This window comes from Trichoderma reesei (assembly GCF_000167675.1).
Source record: "Trichoderma reesei QM6a unplaced genomic scaffold TRIREscaffold_4, whole genome shotgun sequence".
Lineage (NCBI taxonomy): Eukaryota > Fungi > Ascomycota > Sordariomycetes > Hypocreales > Hypocreaceae > Trichoderma > Trichoderma reesei.
The window spans coordinates 214,619-228,697 of NW_006711151.1; the positions used below are offsets into that span (position 1 = coordinate 214,619).

The following is a 14,079-nucleotide window of genomic DNA, read 5'->3' on the forward strand; positions in this document are numbered from 1 at the left end:
GAATCGCTCTCAAGGTTTTGTCCGTCGGTGCTTGTAAAGCGGCCGCATGACGACGGCAACGCGGACGCGCCACCAGCCAAACTGCATCGCCACTCGCACGATGCGACGACTAACAGAGACGGTCGATCTCGAAAGCCATCGCATTCACCTCGTGGGAGGACCTACCTTGGTTGGTACTGATGCCTGCGTAGTAGTAGAAGTATGGGGTACCTACATAGCTCAGCCACTCAGATAACCCAAGCTTCACCTGGTCCCAAGACGGGAGTTGAAGTAAGAAACAGCCACCACGAGGCAAGTAAGAAGCAACTGAACGAAGAAAAGAGGAGAGAGCCCAATGCGATGGAAACGAAAGCTGGCAGCGTCGTCACTTCGTCCGCCAAGTAACCAGGCATGCGTCCATCCCGGCAGAGCAAACGACAGCATGAGCACCTCCACAAACCTAGGAGCGTCGCGTATATAAGTAGCGGCCCAAGCAGGCTGTAAGTGACGAGCGTGACGAGCAAGGGGACCTCGAGCATCGTCGGGCTTGGCTGGAGATGAGGGGCGACCAAAAGCCAGGGCCCTCACCACGATGAAGAACAAGGGGGGGCGCCTTCGCAAGCTATCCCACGGAGAGTGTCACCTCCTTGGCCTCGATCTTGAGCTCGACATGGACTTGACTCGATTCGACTCGTGGTCTCGGGACGCTATTAGCGAAGAATCGGACAATCAATGCTCAAGGCCCCCGGCGCCTGTTCGGCAGCAGCCCCTCCAGCGCCCTCTCAGTGATGTCGGGTGTCTATCCACTGCCGTCCGTCCACTGCCGTTCAGCATCAGCCCAGTGATGGATAGGCTGTACCCGCTGCGATCCAGTGCCTCTAGGGCGAAGCAAAAGAGCGAAACGAACCATGGAAGCGGCATAGCTGGCAAGCCATGTCAAGCCCGGGATGAGTCGAAGCGTGCAGGTCACCGTCTGGAATGAATGGATTGGACAGGTGAGGGTGAGTGGGAGGAGACGGGATGGAGGGGAGGGGAAGAGAACCTGGAAGGCAAGGCAAAGGAAGAGGAGGGGGGCCAAAGCCAGTCATTTTAGCGTGTCTGTCCGCTGAGTTTCGGCGAGGTGGATGCCGGTGCTGACGGGATTGCACGGCTGTGATTGACGGACAATGTCTGTAGAGTCTTACTGATTGTGCAATAGAGGTTGAGGCTGCTTGGTTGGCTTGGCTTGACCAACTGAAGTTCAAGTCCATCTGACAATCAGTTCATACCTACATGAGAGACTGAGTAAGCATGTATGCTTGATTCCATTCAAAACTATCGAGTTTCTACTAGGTACAGTGCTACCTTATTACTGAGGCTGTCAAGAGTATAGCACAGGTATCTAGTAGGTGCTCAAAAACATCCATTCTTTCCGCTGCTGTAATCACGGGATAGCGTCTGTAGCGCCTGTAGCGCGCCTGCCAGTGTCCGTCGTCCGGAGTGGCTCCGTCTCGGCACCCTTGTAGCTGGTACCTGGCCAGCACCGAGCCTCACCGTTGCTGCACTGGCGTGCCCCACGGCCTGCCCGCACATGCAGGCTAAATATAGCAGCGACCGTCCATTAGAAATGCAGGCTGCAACGTAGCCCGGCGGTACAGGGTACAACCGTCCCTGGCACCTGCCTCGCGCAATCCACTTCGATGATGCCTCGCGGCCAGTGCTACCCACTCCTAGTAGTTTCCCCAAACAGCCAGCCAGCCAGCCAGCCAGCCAGCCCTGGCGGAAGGAACATTGAAACCAGACAGGCTTGAGCTTGTACCCGTACGTGCGATGCTGCATGTACCTACACCTAAAGAACGGTTAGTAGGTAACCTTACAGCGGGCTCGCCTCACTGCCCGGCTGCCCGCATCCACAGCCTCCGGCAGTCTCAGCTGTGCATTGCACCACCACTGCAGTACCCTTGAGTACCTTCTTCAACAGCCGTCATCTCTCTGTTGCCTTTCCTCCTCCTCCTCCTCCTCCTCCTCCTTCATCCCACTGCCGCGTCGGACCCTCGATCTGCTGGCTCCCGACTTATCTGATCTGTTGACTCATCTCCCCGTTCCTCTCACCCTTCCCTTTACCCTCTTTCTCTTCGCCTTGCATCTTTTATTTCAATCATTTTACAGCTGCTTCGACCAATCATCCCGTTTCCCTCGTGGACGGCGACCCCCCCAAGGCGATCTTTGTTGCAGAAGCTGGGATTCAGCAAGGGGGAAACGAACCACCACGCACACGTTCGAACACCACCAGCAGAGACATTCGGACCAAACTCATCCATCACCCGCGCCCAGCTGCAGCGCTTCTAGTGCGCCGTCGCCCATCACCGACCAGCACCATGCCCGGCTCCTCGGACAACGGCTCATCGAGCAATGGCGGCAACCACTCGGGCCCCAGCCCTTCTCACGACGACTCCATGGCGCCTCGCGATGCGCATCCCGACAACTCCAGCGTCCCCAAGCCAAAGCGCCTCGCTTGCATGATCTGCAGGAAGCGCAAGCTCAAGTGCGACGGCATCAGGCCCAGCTGCAGCACCTGCTCGCGCCTGGGACACAACTGTGCCTACGACGAGCAGCGGAGGAAGAGCGGGCCCAAGCGTGGCTACGTCAAGGCCCTGGAGGAGCGACTCAGTGAGATTCCCCGCCAAGTCTCCCTATCGTGATGTTACTCTCTTATGTCAATCGTTTGCTTCTTTATTTCGTTGCTGCGCTGCCGGTCGGTCTCTCTGAGGTTGCGCGGGGAGAAAGGGGGGAGGTAGTGGGGGAAATGAACGGAGAGGAGAGCAGACGACGATGCAATCATTGCGATCCTTTTTATCATTATATCGGCAACCAATGGGGGCGACATTTCATCATGCGGAAATGCTAACCTGGTTTTGCAGAACAAGTCGAGACGCTACTAAAGACCCAGGAGCCGCCGGCAAAGAGCCCAACAAAGGGTGTTGGCATGCAAATGCCAGCCGCCCACAATCAGACCAATCCTCCTGCGGCTATGCCTATGCCCAACCCCAATATGGGCATGAATGGAGACGAACGCTGGCAATTCAACAATGGCGAATCGCCTCAAGGAGCGCCTCTCGACGACTTTGGCTTCAATGCCAACATGGGCATGCCCGTCAACAACATGCCCGGAAACTTCACCTGGGAGATGATCGGCCTGGGATTGGAGGAGCCGCTACCGCCACAAGAAACCATTGATGAACTCCATCAGATTTACTTTGAAAAAGTTCATCCGTCGATGCCCATGATTCACAGATACCGGTACCTGGCCGCGATGAACCTGTATGTCACCCTTTTCCCTAACCTTGGCCCATCATTCGCGACACAAAGTCGCACTTACTCTCGTTGCTTTGAGAAGATTCTACGGGTTGAAGTGGCTTACATATCGTATAGGGCACCAAGTGCGCGACCTCCAGTCTGTTTACGATACGCCATGTGGACATTGGCCTGCTCCATCTCAGACAAATACACAGATCTCAAAGATCTCTTTTACCAGAGGGCACGCAAGTATGTCGAGGCTGATTACATGAAGGGGTTCGGGGAGCACATGATATCCGTCGCACATTGTCAGACGCACATCCTACTGGCAAGCTACGAGATGAAGATGATGTACTTTCCTAGGGCCTGGATCAACACCGGCTCTGCCGTCCGCCTAGCACAAATGTAAGCCTTGCCTACTCTGCTGCCAGCTACGGACGTCGTGGACTGACAATTTACAGGATTGGACTGCACCGTATGGATGGCAGTGGCTTGGACGTCAAACAGTGCCTGCCGCCGCCAAAGGATTGGACCGAGAGGGAGGAGAGAAGAAGAACGTTCTGGATGGCCTTTTGCGAGGATCGCTATGCCAGCATCGGCACCGGTTGGCCCATGACGATCGACGAAAAGGACATCAAGACCAACATGCCTTCGTCGGACGAAGCTTTCGACATGAGTCGTCCGGAGCAGACGCTTACTCTGGAGGAATGTACGAGCCCATCTGGGGCCGGCAAGCTCTCGTCCTTTGGCGGCATCATCCTCATGGCCTGTCTGTTCGGCCGCAACCTGATTCATCTACACCGGCCCGACGACGACGACCTCGACCACGACATCAACGGCCCGTTCTGGAAGCGCCATCGACAAATGGACCACATTCTCCTCAACACATCTCTCTGCCTTCCCTCCCACCTCAAGCTTCCCGCCGGCCTGGCCAACCCCAACGTTGTATTTACCAACATGAGCATCCACACGTCAACGATCTGCCTTCACCAGGCAGCCATCTTCAAAGCGGAGGCGAACAAGCTTCCGGCCTCTGTCAGTTCGGAAAGCAAAGTCCGATGTATCACTGCTGCAAACGAGATTGCCAGCATAATGCGGACAATATCGCACATGGATCTATCTGCAGTAAGTCCGTCCCGGACGCATATTGTTCAACGTGACCCGGTGGCAACTGCTAACGTGAGAGTCTCAGATGAACCCATTCATTGCCTTCTGCCTCTATGTCTCTGCCCGGGTCTTCATACAGTACCTCAAGAGCAAGCCTGATGATGCGCAGACGATTGATTCGCTACGATTCCTGATCTCGGCCATGAACGCCCTGAAGCGGCGGAACCCTCTGACCGAGTCCTTCCTTGTGCAACTCGATGTAGACTTTGAAACTCTAGCACAAAAGATTCCCAGGCTGAGAGGCGCGTTCCCTCGCCCTGGCGATAGTGTAAGCCCCAATCCCTCTCTTCTGCTTTCTGCCTTTTCAGACTAACCATTTGGTGTAGCCTGCCGAAGCTCCCAAGGGACTCCCTGTACGCGCCGGAGCTGTTTGCGATGATCCGGAGGGTGTCAAGGGCATCTTGTCCTACCGAAACGAATGCCACTTTATGAAGACGACGGGCGATAACGGCAACGCAGCCACAGCCCCCGACATCACTGAACCCTCCACCGATTCCCAGAGCATGTCGACGTCAAACTCCAACAATTTCGGAAACGGGGCGTGGCTTACGGCCGAGCAGCAAATGCACGTGTTGACGCCAAACTCTAGTAGCATGTACGAGAAGAACATGGGCGGCGGCGGCGGCGGGTTAACTGGCTTTGGCGACCATCTCGATCAAGATGCCTCCGGATCTCCCGACGTGCAATCTGCTGGACGGACCCCCAACTCGAGCGGCGGCGCATCGGACACGCGACCTCACCTAGTACCGGGCCAACTTTCCGGTGGTGCGTCGGGACACGAATCGTACCGTGCGAGCCCCATATCGCCGCAGCAAACGATGATGAACCACGGTGGCATGGACAACGGTGCTGCTCAAGGGTTCTACAACGACCCCAATGGCTTCTCGATGGCTACGGGCATGGGAATGCCACAAGCACCTTACGGCATGTCCAATGGGTGGGGAGGACTCAATGGCCCAACGGCTGGGATGCAACCAGTCGGCGGTGAGGGTGTCCTGAGAGCATTGATGAACATGGGGCCCATGGACGCAATGGATCTGTCATCGTGGGACTCTGGCAACCCTCATTAGTGAGCCATCTTTCCACAGGCATCTGCCGCACACACTTACCAGCATATGAAAGCGGAGGCAAGCCGCGTGGAAAAGCATAGTCTCGGCTAGACTGGACTTTGAAAGGGAGGAAAGATTCTTTTTTTGGGCTTTCTTTTACTTGGTATTTCTGCGTTGCACGAGGAACACGTTTCAACGGGTATATACGGACTTTCTTACTCTCGCTCTACGGCTACACGTTGTCTGGATGATGATTGGACGATTCTATGGCGTGTAAGGGACTGGGCGATATCGGTTGCTTTCCTTGGCTTTCTCCGGGTTTATACTTTGCGGGAATTCACATCTTTCTTCATATATTCACATGTTCTTGGCAGTTTCTTGTCCTTCTCAAATCTTCTTCCAATCCATGCTTCACGTTATTACCGTCCACTTATTGCAACTGTGCAACGGCATGAGGAGACATGCCAGTTGAGAATTTGTGGCGGCCAGACGATGATGGAACTGGACAACTGTTTGTTTTATACCCAGCAATGAAGTATGTATCTTGAATCAGGCAACGAATTCACTTGCCAGTGTGTATCAGCCAGACACATCTGCTTTTGTGGACAATACTATGAGTGGTCTCCTGACAGACGCCTTGTGGCAAACTTGAGGCTTGCAAGACCTTGAGCAAGAGAAACCGAGGTGCAGCAGTGTTCTAAACAAGGCAGGTGGCCCGTGCACGCATTGCCGCCCTGCAATGCTCCTTCCTTGTGTCACTGCTTACTGTCCCCGCCCTGACCTCGTCTATTGGACGGGAAACTGGGAAGTTGCGATTCTCTTCTTAGAGCAGCGACCGGGGAAAGTCAGACCAAACAGACAGCGGCAGCAGCAGCAGCATCACATATCACCATCCTCCACATCAATCGATATGACGGCGGATACTGAAAATCTGCATCTATGATCCTAGACAGCAGTTGATAGCCTTTTACAAGGATGATGCCGTCATGCTGTACCGCAATTTTTGCCCATTGATTCGTTTCGGCCCGTAAGTGCCCATTGCCCAGGATGGCGGCCCCGGGGAGCTCCTTTGGCGCCTCGTCGACAGGCCATTATCTAAGCGTTGGATTGGACTTTGAAGCCGTCGGCATTGCTGCTTATTCAAACTTGGAGAACGCGTATCATGGGGATATTCACACCGCTGGCGGTGATGGGGTTGATGAAGGCGACGATGAAGGTCGCGGGGACGCGAATGGCAGCAGGGACAACACCCGGAACGGCGATGAAAGCAGCAACGCCAATGTCAATGGAGGTGTGAAGGACGGGGGTTCGGCAATCCTGTTGAATAAGGAGAGAGTGAGGGGGGTAGAAGGCGGATTTGGAGGATATCCAGGTTCGAGGCATGGGACGGCCATGGCTGTACAGCAGCAACGTCAACAACACCAGCATCAACGGTTTCAATATCATCATCAGCAGCAGCAGCAGCAACAGCAGCATCGTCTTCCAGCAGTTTCAGTCCATCACCAAGGATACCATCACAACTCCCACCAACAACATAGACAAGAGTCAGCAGGGCAGTTTGGCATCCTCGAGCTGACTCCCATGTCAGCCGGCATTCCAGCCCACAATGGCTCTGAAGTGCAGCATCGAGACCAGTATCCCACCTATCATGGCCAAGGGAATTACCGAAACATTGCAGAGACACTTGATTCTACAGCCGTGCCTTACAAGCTCGGCCAAGCCAAGCTGGTCGTCGACCCTCCCGATCTCCAAGCGTGGCGCCAAAAGCTCTTCGATGTGGACGGCCTCATCATCCTCACGCACGAGCAATTCGAGACATACTTCCCTCACATCGACAACGTCTACTCCCACCGCTCCACCCAAAAGTACAAGCGGAAGCCCTTCATCTCGCACTACTGGGACTGCCGCATGAAGGGCCGGCCGCCGGGGACGCCCAAGTCGGACGACCCGAGCAAGAAGAAGCGCAAGCGCAGCGCCCGGGAGCGCGACCTGTGCGACGTCAAGATCAAAATCACCGAGTACCTTCCCGACGCCGGCGCCGAGGCCGCGCTGGATCGGGACGTTGCCGCTGCCATTGCCGCCGGCACGGCTGCCGCCTCGGTTGTAAGTGCCGGGAGGCGCTTCTGGACGATCCAGCGGGTCAACGGCAACGGCGGCAACGGCAAGGGAGACGGAGTGGCCGGGCCGCATCGGCATACGCTGGAGAGGAGCGACGAGATTAAGAAGAGCAGCGTGCAGCGTTTGGTGGCGACGAGGCTCAAAGAAGGCAAGAAGACGCAGGTAAGTCGATCGCAAGTGGGCTGAACATGACGGTACAATATATAGAAAGACTGACATGCGGCTTGCTTTTCGCATCCGCAGGGAGCACCTCAGGTGAAGGCTTCTGGAGCTGCCCAGGAGACGGCTCGGATGCACGGCAAAGAGGCTGATCTGAGGCTACATGCCGCATGCTATTGGTACGCAGTTTCAACCTTTTCTTGCCTTTACATCTCTTGGCTTCTGACCGCGGATTGCAGCCCCTTTTCGCAGCGCGTCTGGATTGCTCTCGAGGCCAAAGGCCAGCCATACCAATACATTGAAACGGATCCCCCGAAGGGGCCTGCTTCAACACCTCTTCTCGAAGCTAATCCTCGAGGCCGTGTCCCTGCCATCCATCAGGGGGACTGGGCATGTTCCGAGAGTGCCGTTATTCTAGAATATGTATGACTGACGAACAACCACCCACGCGCAATCGATCATGCTAACAGGAAGCTTCAATATTTCGGATTCAGCTGGAAGACATCTACCCCGACATACCGTTGCTCCCTTCTGACCAGCGGCTGAAAGCCAACTGCCGCCTCTGGATCCATCACGTAGACCACGCCCCTTCTTCTTTACCATCCTCATGATGTTGTCTACGACACTAACAGTCTTTGAAAGATCAACACCCGCCTCGTCCCAACATTCTTCGCCTTACTTCAACCACAAGCATTCTCCACAGATCCTCCTCGAACCGCCATTGACAACCCGACAACGACAACGACAACGACAACGACAACGACGACACAGACTATATCATCCGCGTCTACCTCCTCTCTCTCCCTCCTGCAGTCCCACCTGACGGCCCTCGTCCTCGCCGCTGATCAACAAGGACCCTACTTTCTCGGCCCGTCCCTGTCCCTCGTCGACATCCACTTTGCCCCCTTTGCCCTCCGTCTCAGGCGCATCCTCCAGCATCGATATCCGGGATTTCTTGTGGCTGATGCCACGCCCGGGACGCGCTGGCATCGATGGCTGGACGCGTTGGAACGGGATCCTCATGTCAAAGCGACAACGAGTACAGATGAGTTTTATCTGGATACACTCGACTTGCTAACTCAAACCTCAAAAGAGTGTAGCTGATGGAACTACTGGACGGTTCATGTATTCTGCAATCCATCTTACATGAAAGATGTATGAAGGGAAAGAGACCGGCACCCAATAATACCCGTACCTCATTACCTTATTGGATAATCTTCCAGTACATACCAGACCGAAAGAATGGTATTCAAACGAAGCCGTGTAAAGCCGCCTATGGCAATCTGTGTATAAACATCTCCAACATGGCTGAATCTAGCCAATAAACCCAACATTTTCCGCCCCAGAGATGGCAAGAGAAATAATTACAGTAATCCAACACAAGTAATGGATATCAAGAAGATGTGCGGCGAAACTGGGCCGTATCTCTTCTCCGCCTCCTAATGTCGGCCCATTTCTCGCTAAAGGTGACGACGTCGCCGCTCTGCCGCGCCCGGACGCGACCCTCGCCCAGCTCCTCGAGGTCCTTCGTCTCGAGGTACTTCTTGCCTTCTCCATCGTCCACCCACCGCTGTGGATCGGGCAGATACGCCCAAGAAAAGACGGCACCAAAGGCTGCAACCGAGCCAAAGAGAAGAAAGATGAGGCCCTGGCGGCTGTCGCTATTGTACGCCTGGTTTATGCCATAAACGATAAGCAAAGAGAAGATGCTGCCAGCCTTGCCGGCTGCTGCTGAAATACCATGGCAAGTCGATCGGTAGCACGTCGGGAAGATTTCAGCCGGTATGATGAATGTTAGTGTATTTGCCCCTGAAATGCGACAGTTAGCTTTGAGCTGGTGGAGAAAGCTTGAAGCCGTCCTCATGAGACTTCTCACCCATGTTAAACATGAAATGGCAAATAGCCACAAACACGACAGTGGCGGGCGCGGCCGACTCTTGGTGGACGCCATAGTAAACGCCTCCGGTGATGATGAAAAGAATGGCCAGGACAAAAAAGGAATTCGTTAGCCATCGTTTTCGTGGAATGCGATTCGCAAAAAAGATGAAGCAGACGCTGCCAGCAATCGAGGCCAAGGAGACAGTCAGCAGATACTGCTTGGTCTGCTGTATCAGCACGTCGTAAATGGTATTACAAGGCTCCGTCTTGTCCGTCTGCCATACGGGGATTCCCGCCGTTACCCAACTAGGCACCGTTGAGTTTCCTCCCGGCAGAGACGAGTCCCAGCACGACAGTGAGCTGTTTATGGGCGTCGGCTTCGACGTAGCCCACATATCAGCCAAAGTGCCACGGTTATCGAGCGAGAGGCCATAGAAGCTGACGTCGAGAAAGAACCATGCCGCTGATGTTCCGAGGAGGTAGTACCAGTTCCCGTCCCGTATAAAGTAATTGTAAAGGTCCTCCCTGGAGAACTGGATTGGCATCGGCCCAGAAGAACTTTCTGGATGTATGATACCGCGGGTAGGATTCATCTGGACACTGTTTGAGTTAGTGCCGGGAGGGGCACCGTAGACACGCTGCGTATTCATAATGGCAACAGCAGGCTTATTCTTGACTTCGAGACTGTAGAGACCGCAGTCAAACAAGAAGAATCGAAAGATGATGGCGAGGAGCGCGGGCACGGCGCCAGAGCCAATGACAATGCGCCAGATACCGTCAACAGCTCTGCGACAATCCTCTTCATGCAAGGTATCGAGCCCGCACCGCTTCGCCTTGAGTCCATGGGTGTTGTTGAACCCGATCAGAACCAACAAGCCAATGATCTGGGCCAGGGCTTGCCCAACGGGTTGCATGAGGAAGACGCTGGCAAGCATGCTTGATCTAGACTGAGTGCTAGACCATTCAGTAGTAATCGTGGCGCTTAAAGGATATTCAGCTCCAATGCCTGCCGGAAACTGGTCAGTCCAAGGTCCAAAACTGCGGGCATAAAGGAGGGGCTCTGGGAGTCGTGCTGGGGACTGAAGCATACCAATGCCCATAACAAATCGCCACCAGATGAACAAGCCGAGGAAGGACATGTCGCCGTATCCATGGCTGCTGGTAGCTACTCCAATGGTTGAGACAATAACAAGAACGAGCTCGATTCCATAGAGGCGGGTACGGCCAAAGCGATCAGCGAGGTAGCCAAATAGCACCTGTCCGACGATGGAGCCAAGGAGGGTAAAGAAGTTGATAAGGAGGCTAGTCCATTCGCCTCCATGTGGCCAGTACACAAATGCGACAGAAGCCAGAATGACATTGGTCGAGAAGAGGTTGTACCTTTAAGACGGCACATGTCAATACGAGGAGGATCAGGTCGTATATATGCGCAATGCTGCCGAGTATGCAGAGGGTAAGGAACAACAGAAGGTGTTGAAGAGGGCAAGACGAGCAGGAGGAAAGGGGGGTACTAGAAAGATACAAGGCCGGCAACTCACGAGTCGGTGAGAAATCCCGAGGCGGCAACAGCCCAAATGCGGAAGTTCCAAGAGTTGAGGTCAAGCTCGTAGCGCAGCTGATGGCGATCCTAAACCAGGCAAAGACAAGCAAGCCAAAGTGTTAGCAGGCCGCAGCTCCGGGGGGGCAGAGGTGAAGAATCCGGTTCGCGCGCGGCAGTGGGGCGAAGCCCCGTCTTACGATTGACATCCGCAGATGCAGATGCAGTCGCAACGAGAATGGAGAAGCAGAGGCAGCAGGACGCGGGATGTGGCGATGTAGTGCAGAGTCGCGTAGTCGGGCCACGGGGTAAAGGCAGGGATGGGGATGAGGCGATAGGGGTCGAGCGATGGCGTACCTGAACGTCTTGAGATGACAAGGCAGAGCTGTCGGCGCCGAGAAAACCTCGATTCCTCCGCCCTGAGCTGGTCCCCAGTTCCCAAGGCATCGGCCACGAGACACGCTGCTCAAGCGTTGCGCCCAAGCGAACAGACGGGCGGAGGAGGGTAGCAGCAGCTGATGGTGTGCTTTCTGTGCTGAGACGGAGAGAATACTGAGCTACTGCCTCGTCTCTTCGGTTCCGAGTCTCTTTTCTCTGCTTTTGATCCCCTTTGCTGTTTGAGCGGCTTCAGTCAAGACGACGGGGCCCTCAGGGGAAGGCGGGAAAGACAAGAGCTGGCTGTTGCTGCGGCACGGGGCGCGAGAGGCAGAATCGAGCGCAATGCCGGCGGCTGGCTCATCACGAAAGACACAATTCGGCGTTAGCATTCATGACGGCCCAGCAGGATGGAGAGTGCGTGGGTGAGTGAACGTAGCGGCGAGAGGGAGAGCAATAAGGAGAGAGGCTAAAGGAGGATAGGGTGGAAAGACGGGGAAACAGAGCGAGATAAAGACTGAGAGAGGAGAATTCGACAGAGCAGCGGCAAGGCAGAGAAATGATGAAGAGGAGACGAAACGAGGCGTTTCTAGGACGAGCGGACAGATCGTGAGGTGGAGGGCCGAGAAGCAGTAGAAGCCATCGCAGCCTGTGTTAGAGAGCTACGCGGTTTGCAGCAGCAGCGCCAGGCGTGGCCCAGGTATTGCAGCATCAATTACCTAAGGTAGGCAGGTACTGGGTTGTGGCAGGCAAAGTATCAAGGCAGTATCTTGCCAAGCTCGCGATTGCCTTCTGAGGCTGAGGACAGGCAGGGAAGGCACAGCGTCTGGCAACTTCCAGCTTGTAATAAAGCACTTGTACGCTTTGGATGCTCGGTAATACGACATCCTGCACCAAGGGAAGGGGTGGAGGGGGATGATGGGAGGCGTGCTAGGACGGTCCGTGGGTGGTGATTGCCTGATACCTGGCTCTGCTGCCACTGCGACCTCGCACTTTGAGTAGCACTTGATAGAGACTGGCGTACCTTGATATGTCTCTGGCATGTGTCCACTGCAGCATTGAATTGCAGATCAGACTGGCAATGGTGAGAGAGCTTCAATCTGCTATCCTTGATCACCATCTGCTGAGATCGAACAAAAAGGGTCCTTCTTGCTTCCTGCTAGCAATGCTACCCTGCCTTACTCTATGGAGTGGCCCACTCTCGCTTTAATTCACCAGCCGCGCACGATTCCAGACTCGGGGACGAACCATGGCCGACCCGGACGGGCTAGGCAGTGGATGGCAGCAAGAGCTGATGCTGCGACGAATACGGAGGACGGGTCCATTGGCTTCAATTTGGTTGGAAAATAGCAATTGTCACCCCAACCCTCAACGGCCCTGGGGGGGAACTCCAGAGTCACCGGGATGGAACCGCATGCTGACCAGCTGAGCTGAGCCGGATGGCCCTCGGCGGTTTACAGAGGAAGAAGCTTTGGCAACGCATGCCTACCCGACTGGCTTGATGGGGCCATTGCTCGAATCACTTGAAGCATCGTTCATCAACCAAGGTAGTGAATCCGTGGCTCCCAACGCCGTCACAGCCGCCACCCACGCTAAAGCATGGGCAAACACACGACCGGCCAGAGGTGTCAGGGAGAGCACGTGGAGGCCGGCGCTGAGGACGGTTCCTGAAGACAAGTGGGGAGAGCCGAAAGGTGGCTGTCGAGAAGTCGATAATCCCTGGACTGCCGTACCATCATAACGGCGCCAGCCCGCCAGCCGCTAAGCACTTGCTCGTGGCCCCAGCAGTGGCCATTAACAACAGCCGGCCGTCCTCTGTTGCGCTAGTACTCGCCGACCTGCTTGGCTGCCGCTGTCGATGGCCTCGCCTAGGCCTTGACCGGAGTGTGTGATCTTCTCGACTCGAGAATCACGTTATGGGAGGGGTTCTTGGGGGAGAGCTGGAGTGAAGAGGCACTCTGGTCGCACCACACCGTCGCATTCGAGCGCTGTTGAGGGATGATAGGTGGGAAAGTAGGTAGACGAGGACGGATGGGAAAGACGTCGCAGCAATGGTGGTATGTGAATGGCACACGGCGCACACAGCTGAACTCCAGATCCCAGAGCCATGCTCGGCCACTGCGACTCTGGAGTGCTGCAACAGCCCTCCATTCCGGATGGATACGGCCTGCTGCACGCTTGCTCTCTCGCTGCCTGCTCCCGTTGTCCCCTCTTCAACCCTCGCTTCTCCGAGCTGCGCTTCCGCTACTAAGAGATAGGAGACTGCAGACCTGGGCTCGCCTCTTCGGCAATACTGTACACCTCGTGCGATATCACGGACGCCATTCCGAGAGCTTGGCCCCCAATGCGCAAGACTTTCTGGTACGGCATGACGGCGGCTCACCGGCCAATCAGAACACCGGATGGCTCCCCGTGCACGCTACGTTCGCTTCCAGTGGAGCGGATCTTCAGCCTCTTCCGGGAGAGAGACAAGCGGCTAGTGCTAGCAGCATATTCAGCAACAACTCGACGTCGATGGTTTCTTTTCGTGTTTTCCTTACT

General features: G+C 55.3%; 3 protein-coding genes across 3 annotated transcripts; 2 read left to right on the top strand and 1 right to left on the bottom strand.

Moving 5' to 3' along the window:
- Positions 1-2,336: 2,336 nt before the first annotated feature.
- TRIREDRAFT_57760 (N-terminal binuclear Zn cluster-containing protein) lies at positions 2,337-5,492 on the top strand (the record flags this gene model as incomplete). The annotated part of the gene is given in 7 exon segments (XM_006963101.1): positions 2,337-2,628; positions 2,880-3,279; positions 3,391-3,504; positions 3,589-3,660; positions 3,717-4,434; positions 4,448-4,688; positions 4,759-5,492. 7 exon segments carry the CDS (start codon positions 2,337-2,339, stop codon positions 5,490-5,492), a joined length of 2,571 nt encoding a protein of 856 aa, XP_006963163.1.
- Positions 5,493-7,052: 1,560 nt separating this feature from the next.
- Positions 7,053-8,852, top strand: TRIREDRAFT_58026 (uncharacterized protein; the record flags this gene model as incomplete). Its single annotated transcript, XM_006963102.1, has 5 exons — positions 7,053-7,751; positions 7,833-7,927; positions 7,988-8,171; positions 8,243-8,323; positions 8,562-8,852. 5 exons carry the CDS (start codon positions 7,053-7,055, stop codon positions 8,850-8,852), a joined length of 1,350 nt encoding a protein of 449 aa, XP_006963164.1.
- Positions 8,853-9,050: 198 nt separating this feature from the next.
- Positions 9,051-12,038, bottom strand: TRIREDRAFT_45852 (uncharacterized protein). The gene is made up of 5 exons (XM_006963044.1): positions 11,521-12,038; positions 11,165-11,253; positions 10,717-11,006; positions 9,625-10,632; positions 9,051-9,557 (listed from the first exon to the last, which is right to left on the bottom strand). The coding sequence occupies exons 1-5, from the start codon at positions 11,608-11,610 to the stop codon at positions 9,142-9,144; spliced, it is 1,893 nt and encodes a 630-aa protein (XP_006963106.1). The 5' UTR covers positions 11,611-12,038; the 3' UTR covers positions 9,051-9,141.
- Positions 12,039-14,079: the final 2,041 nt, after the last annotated feature.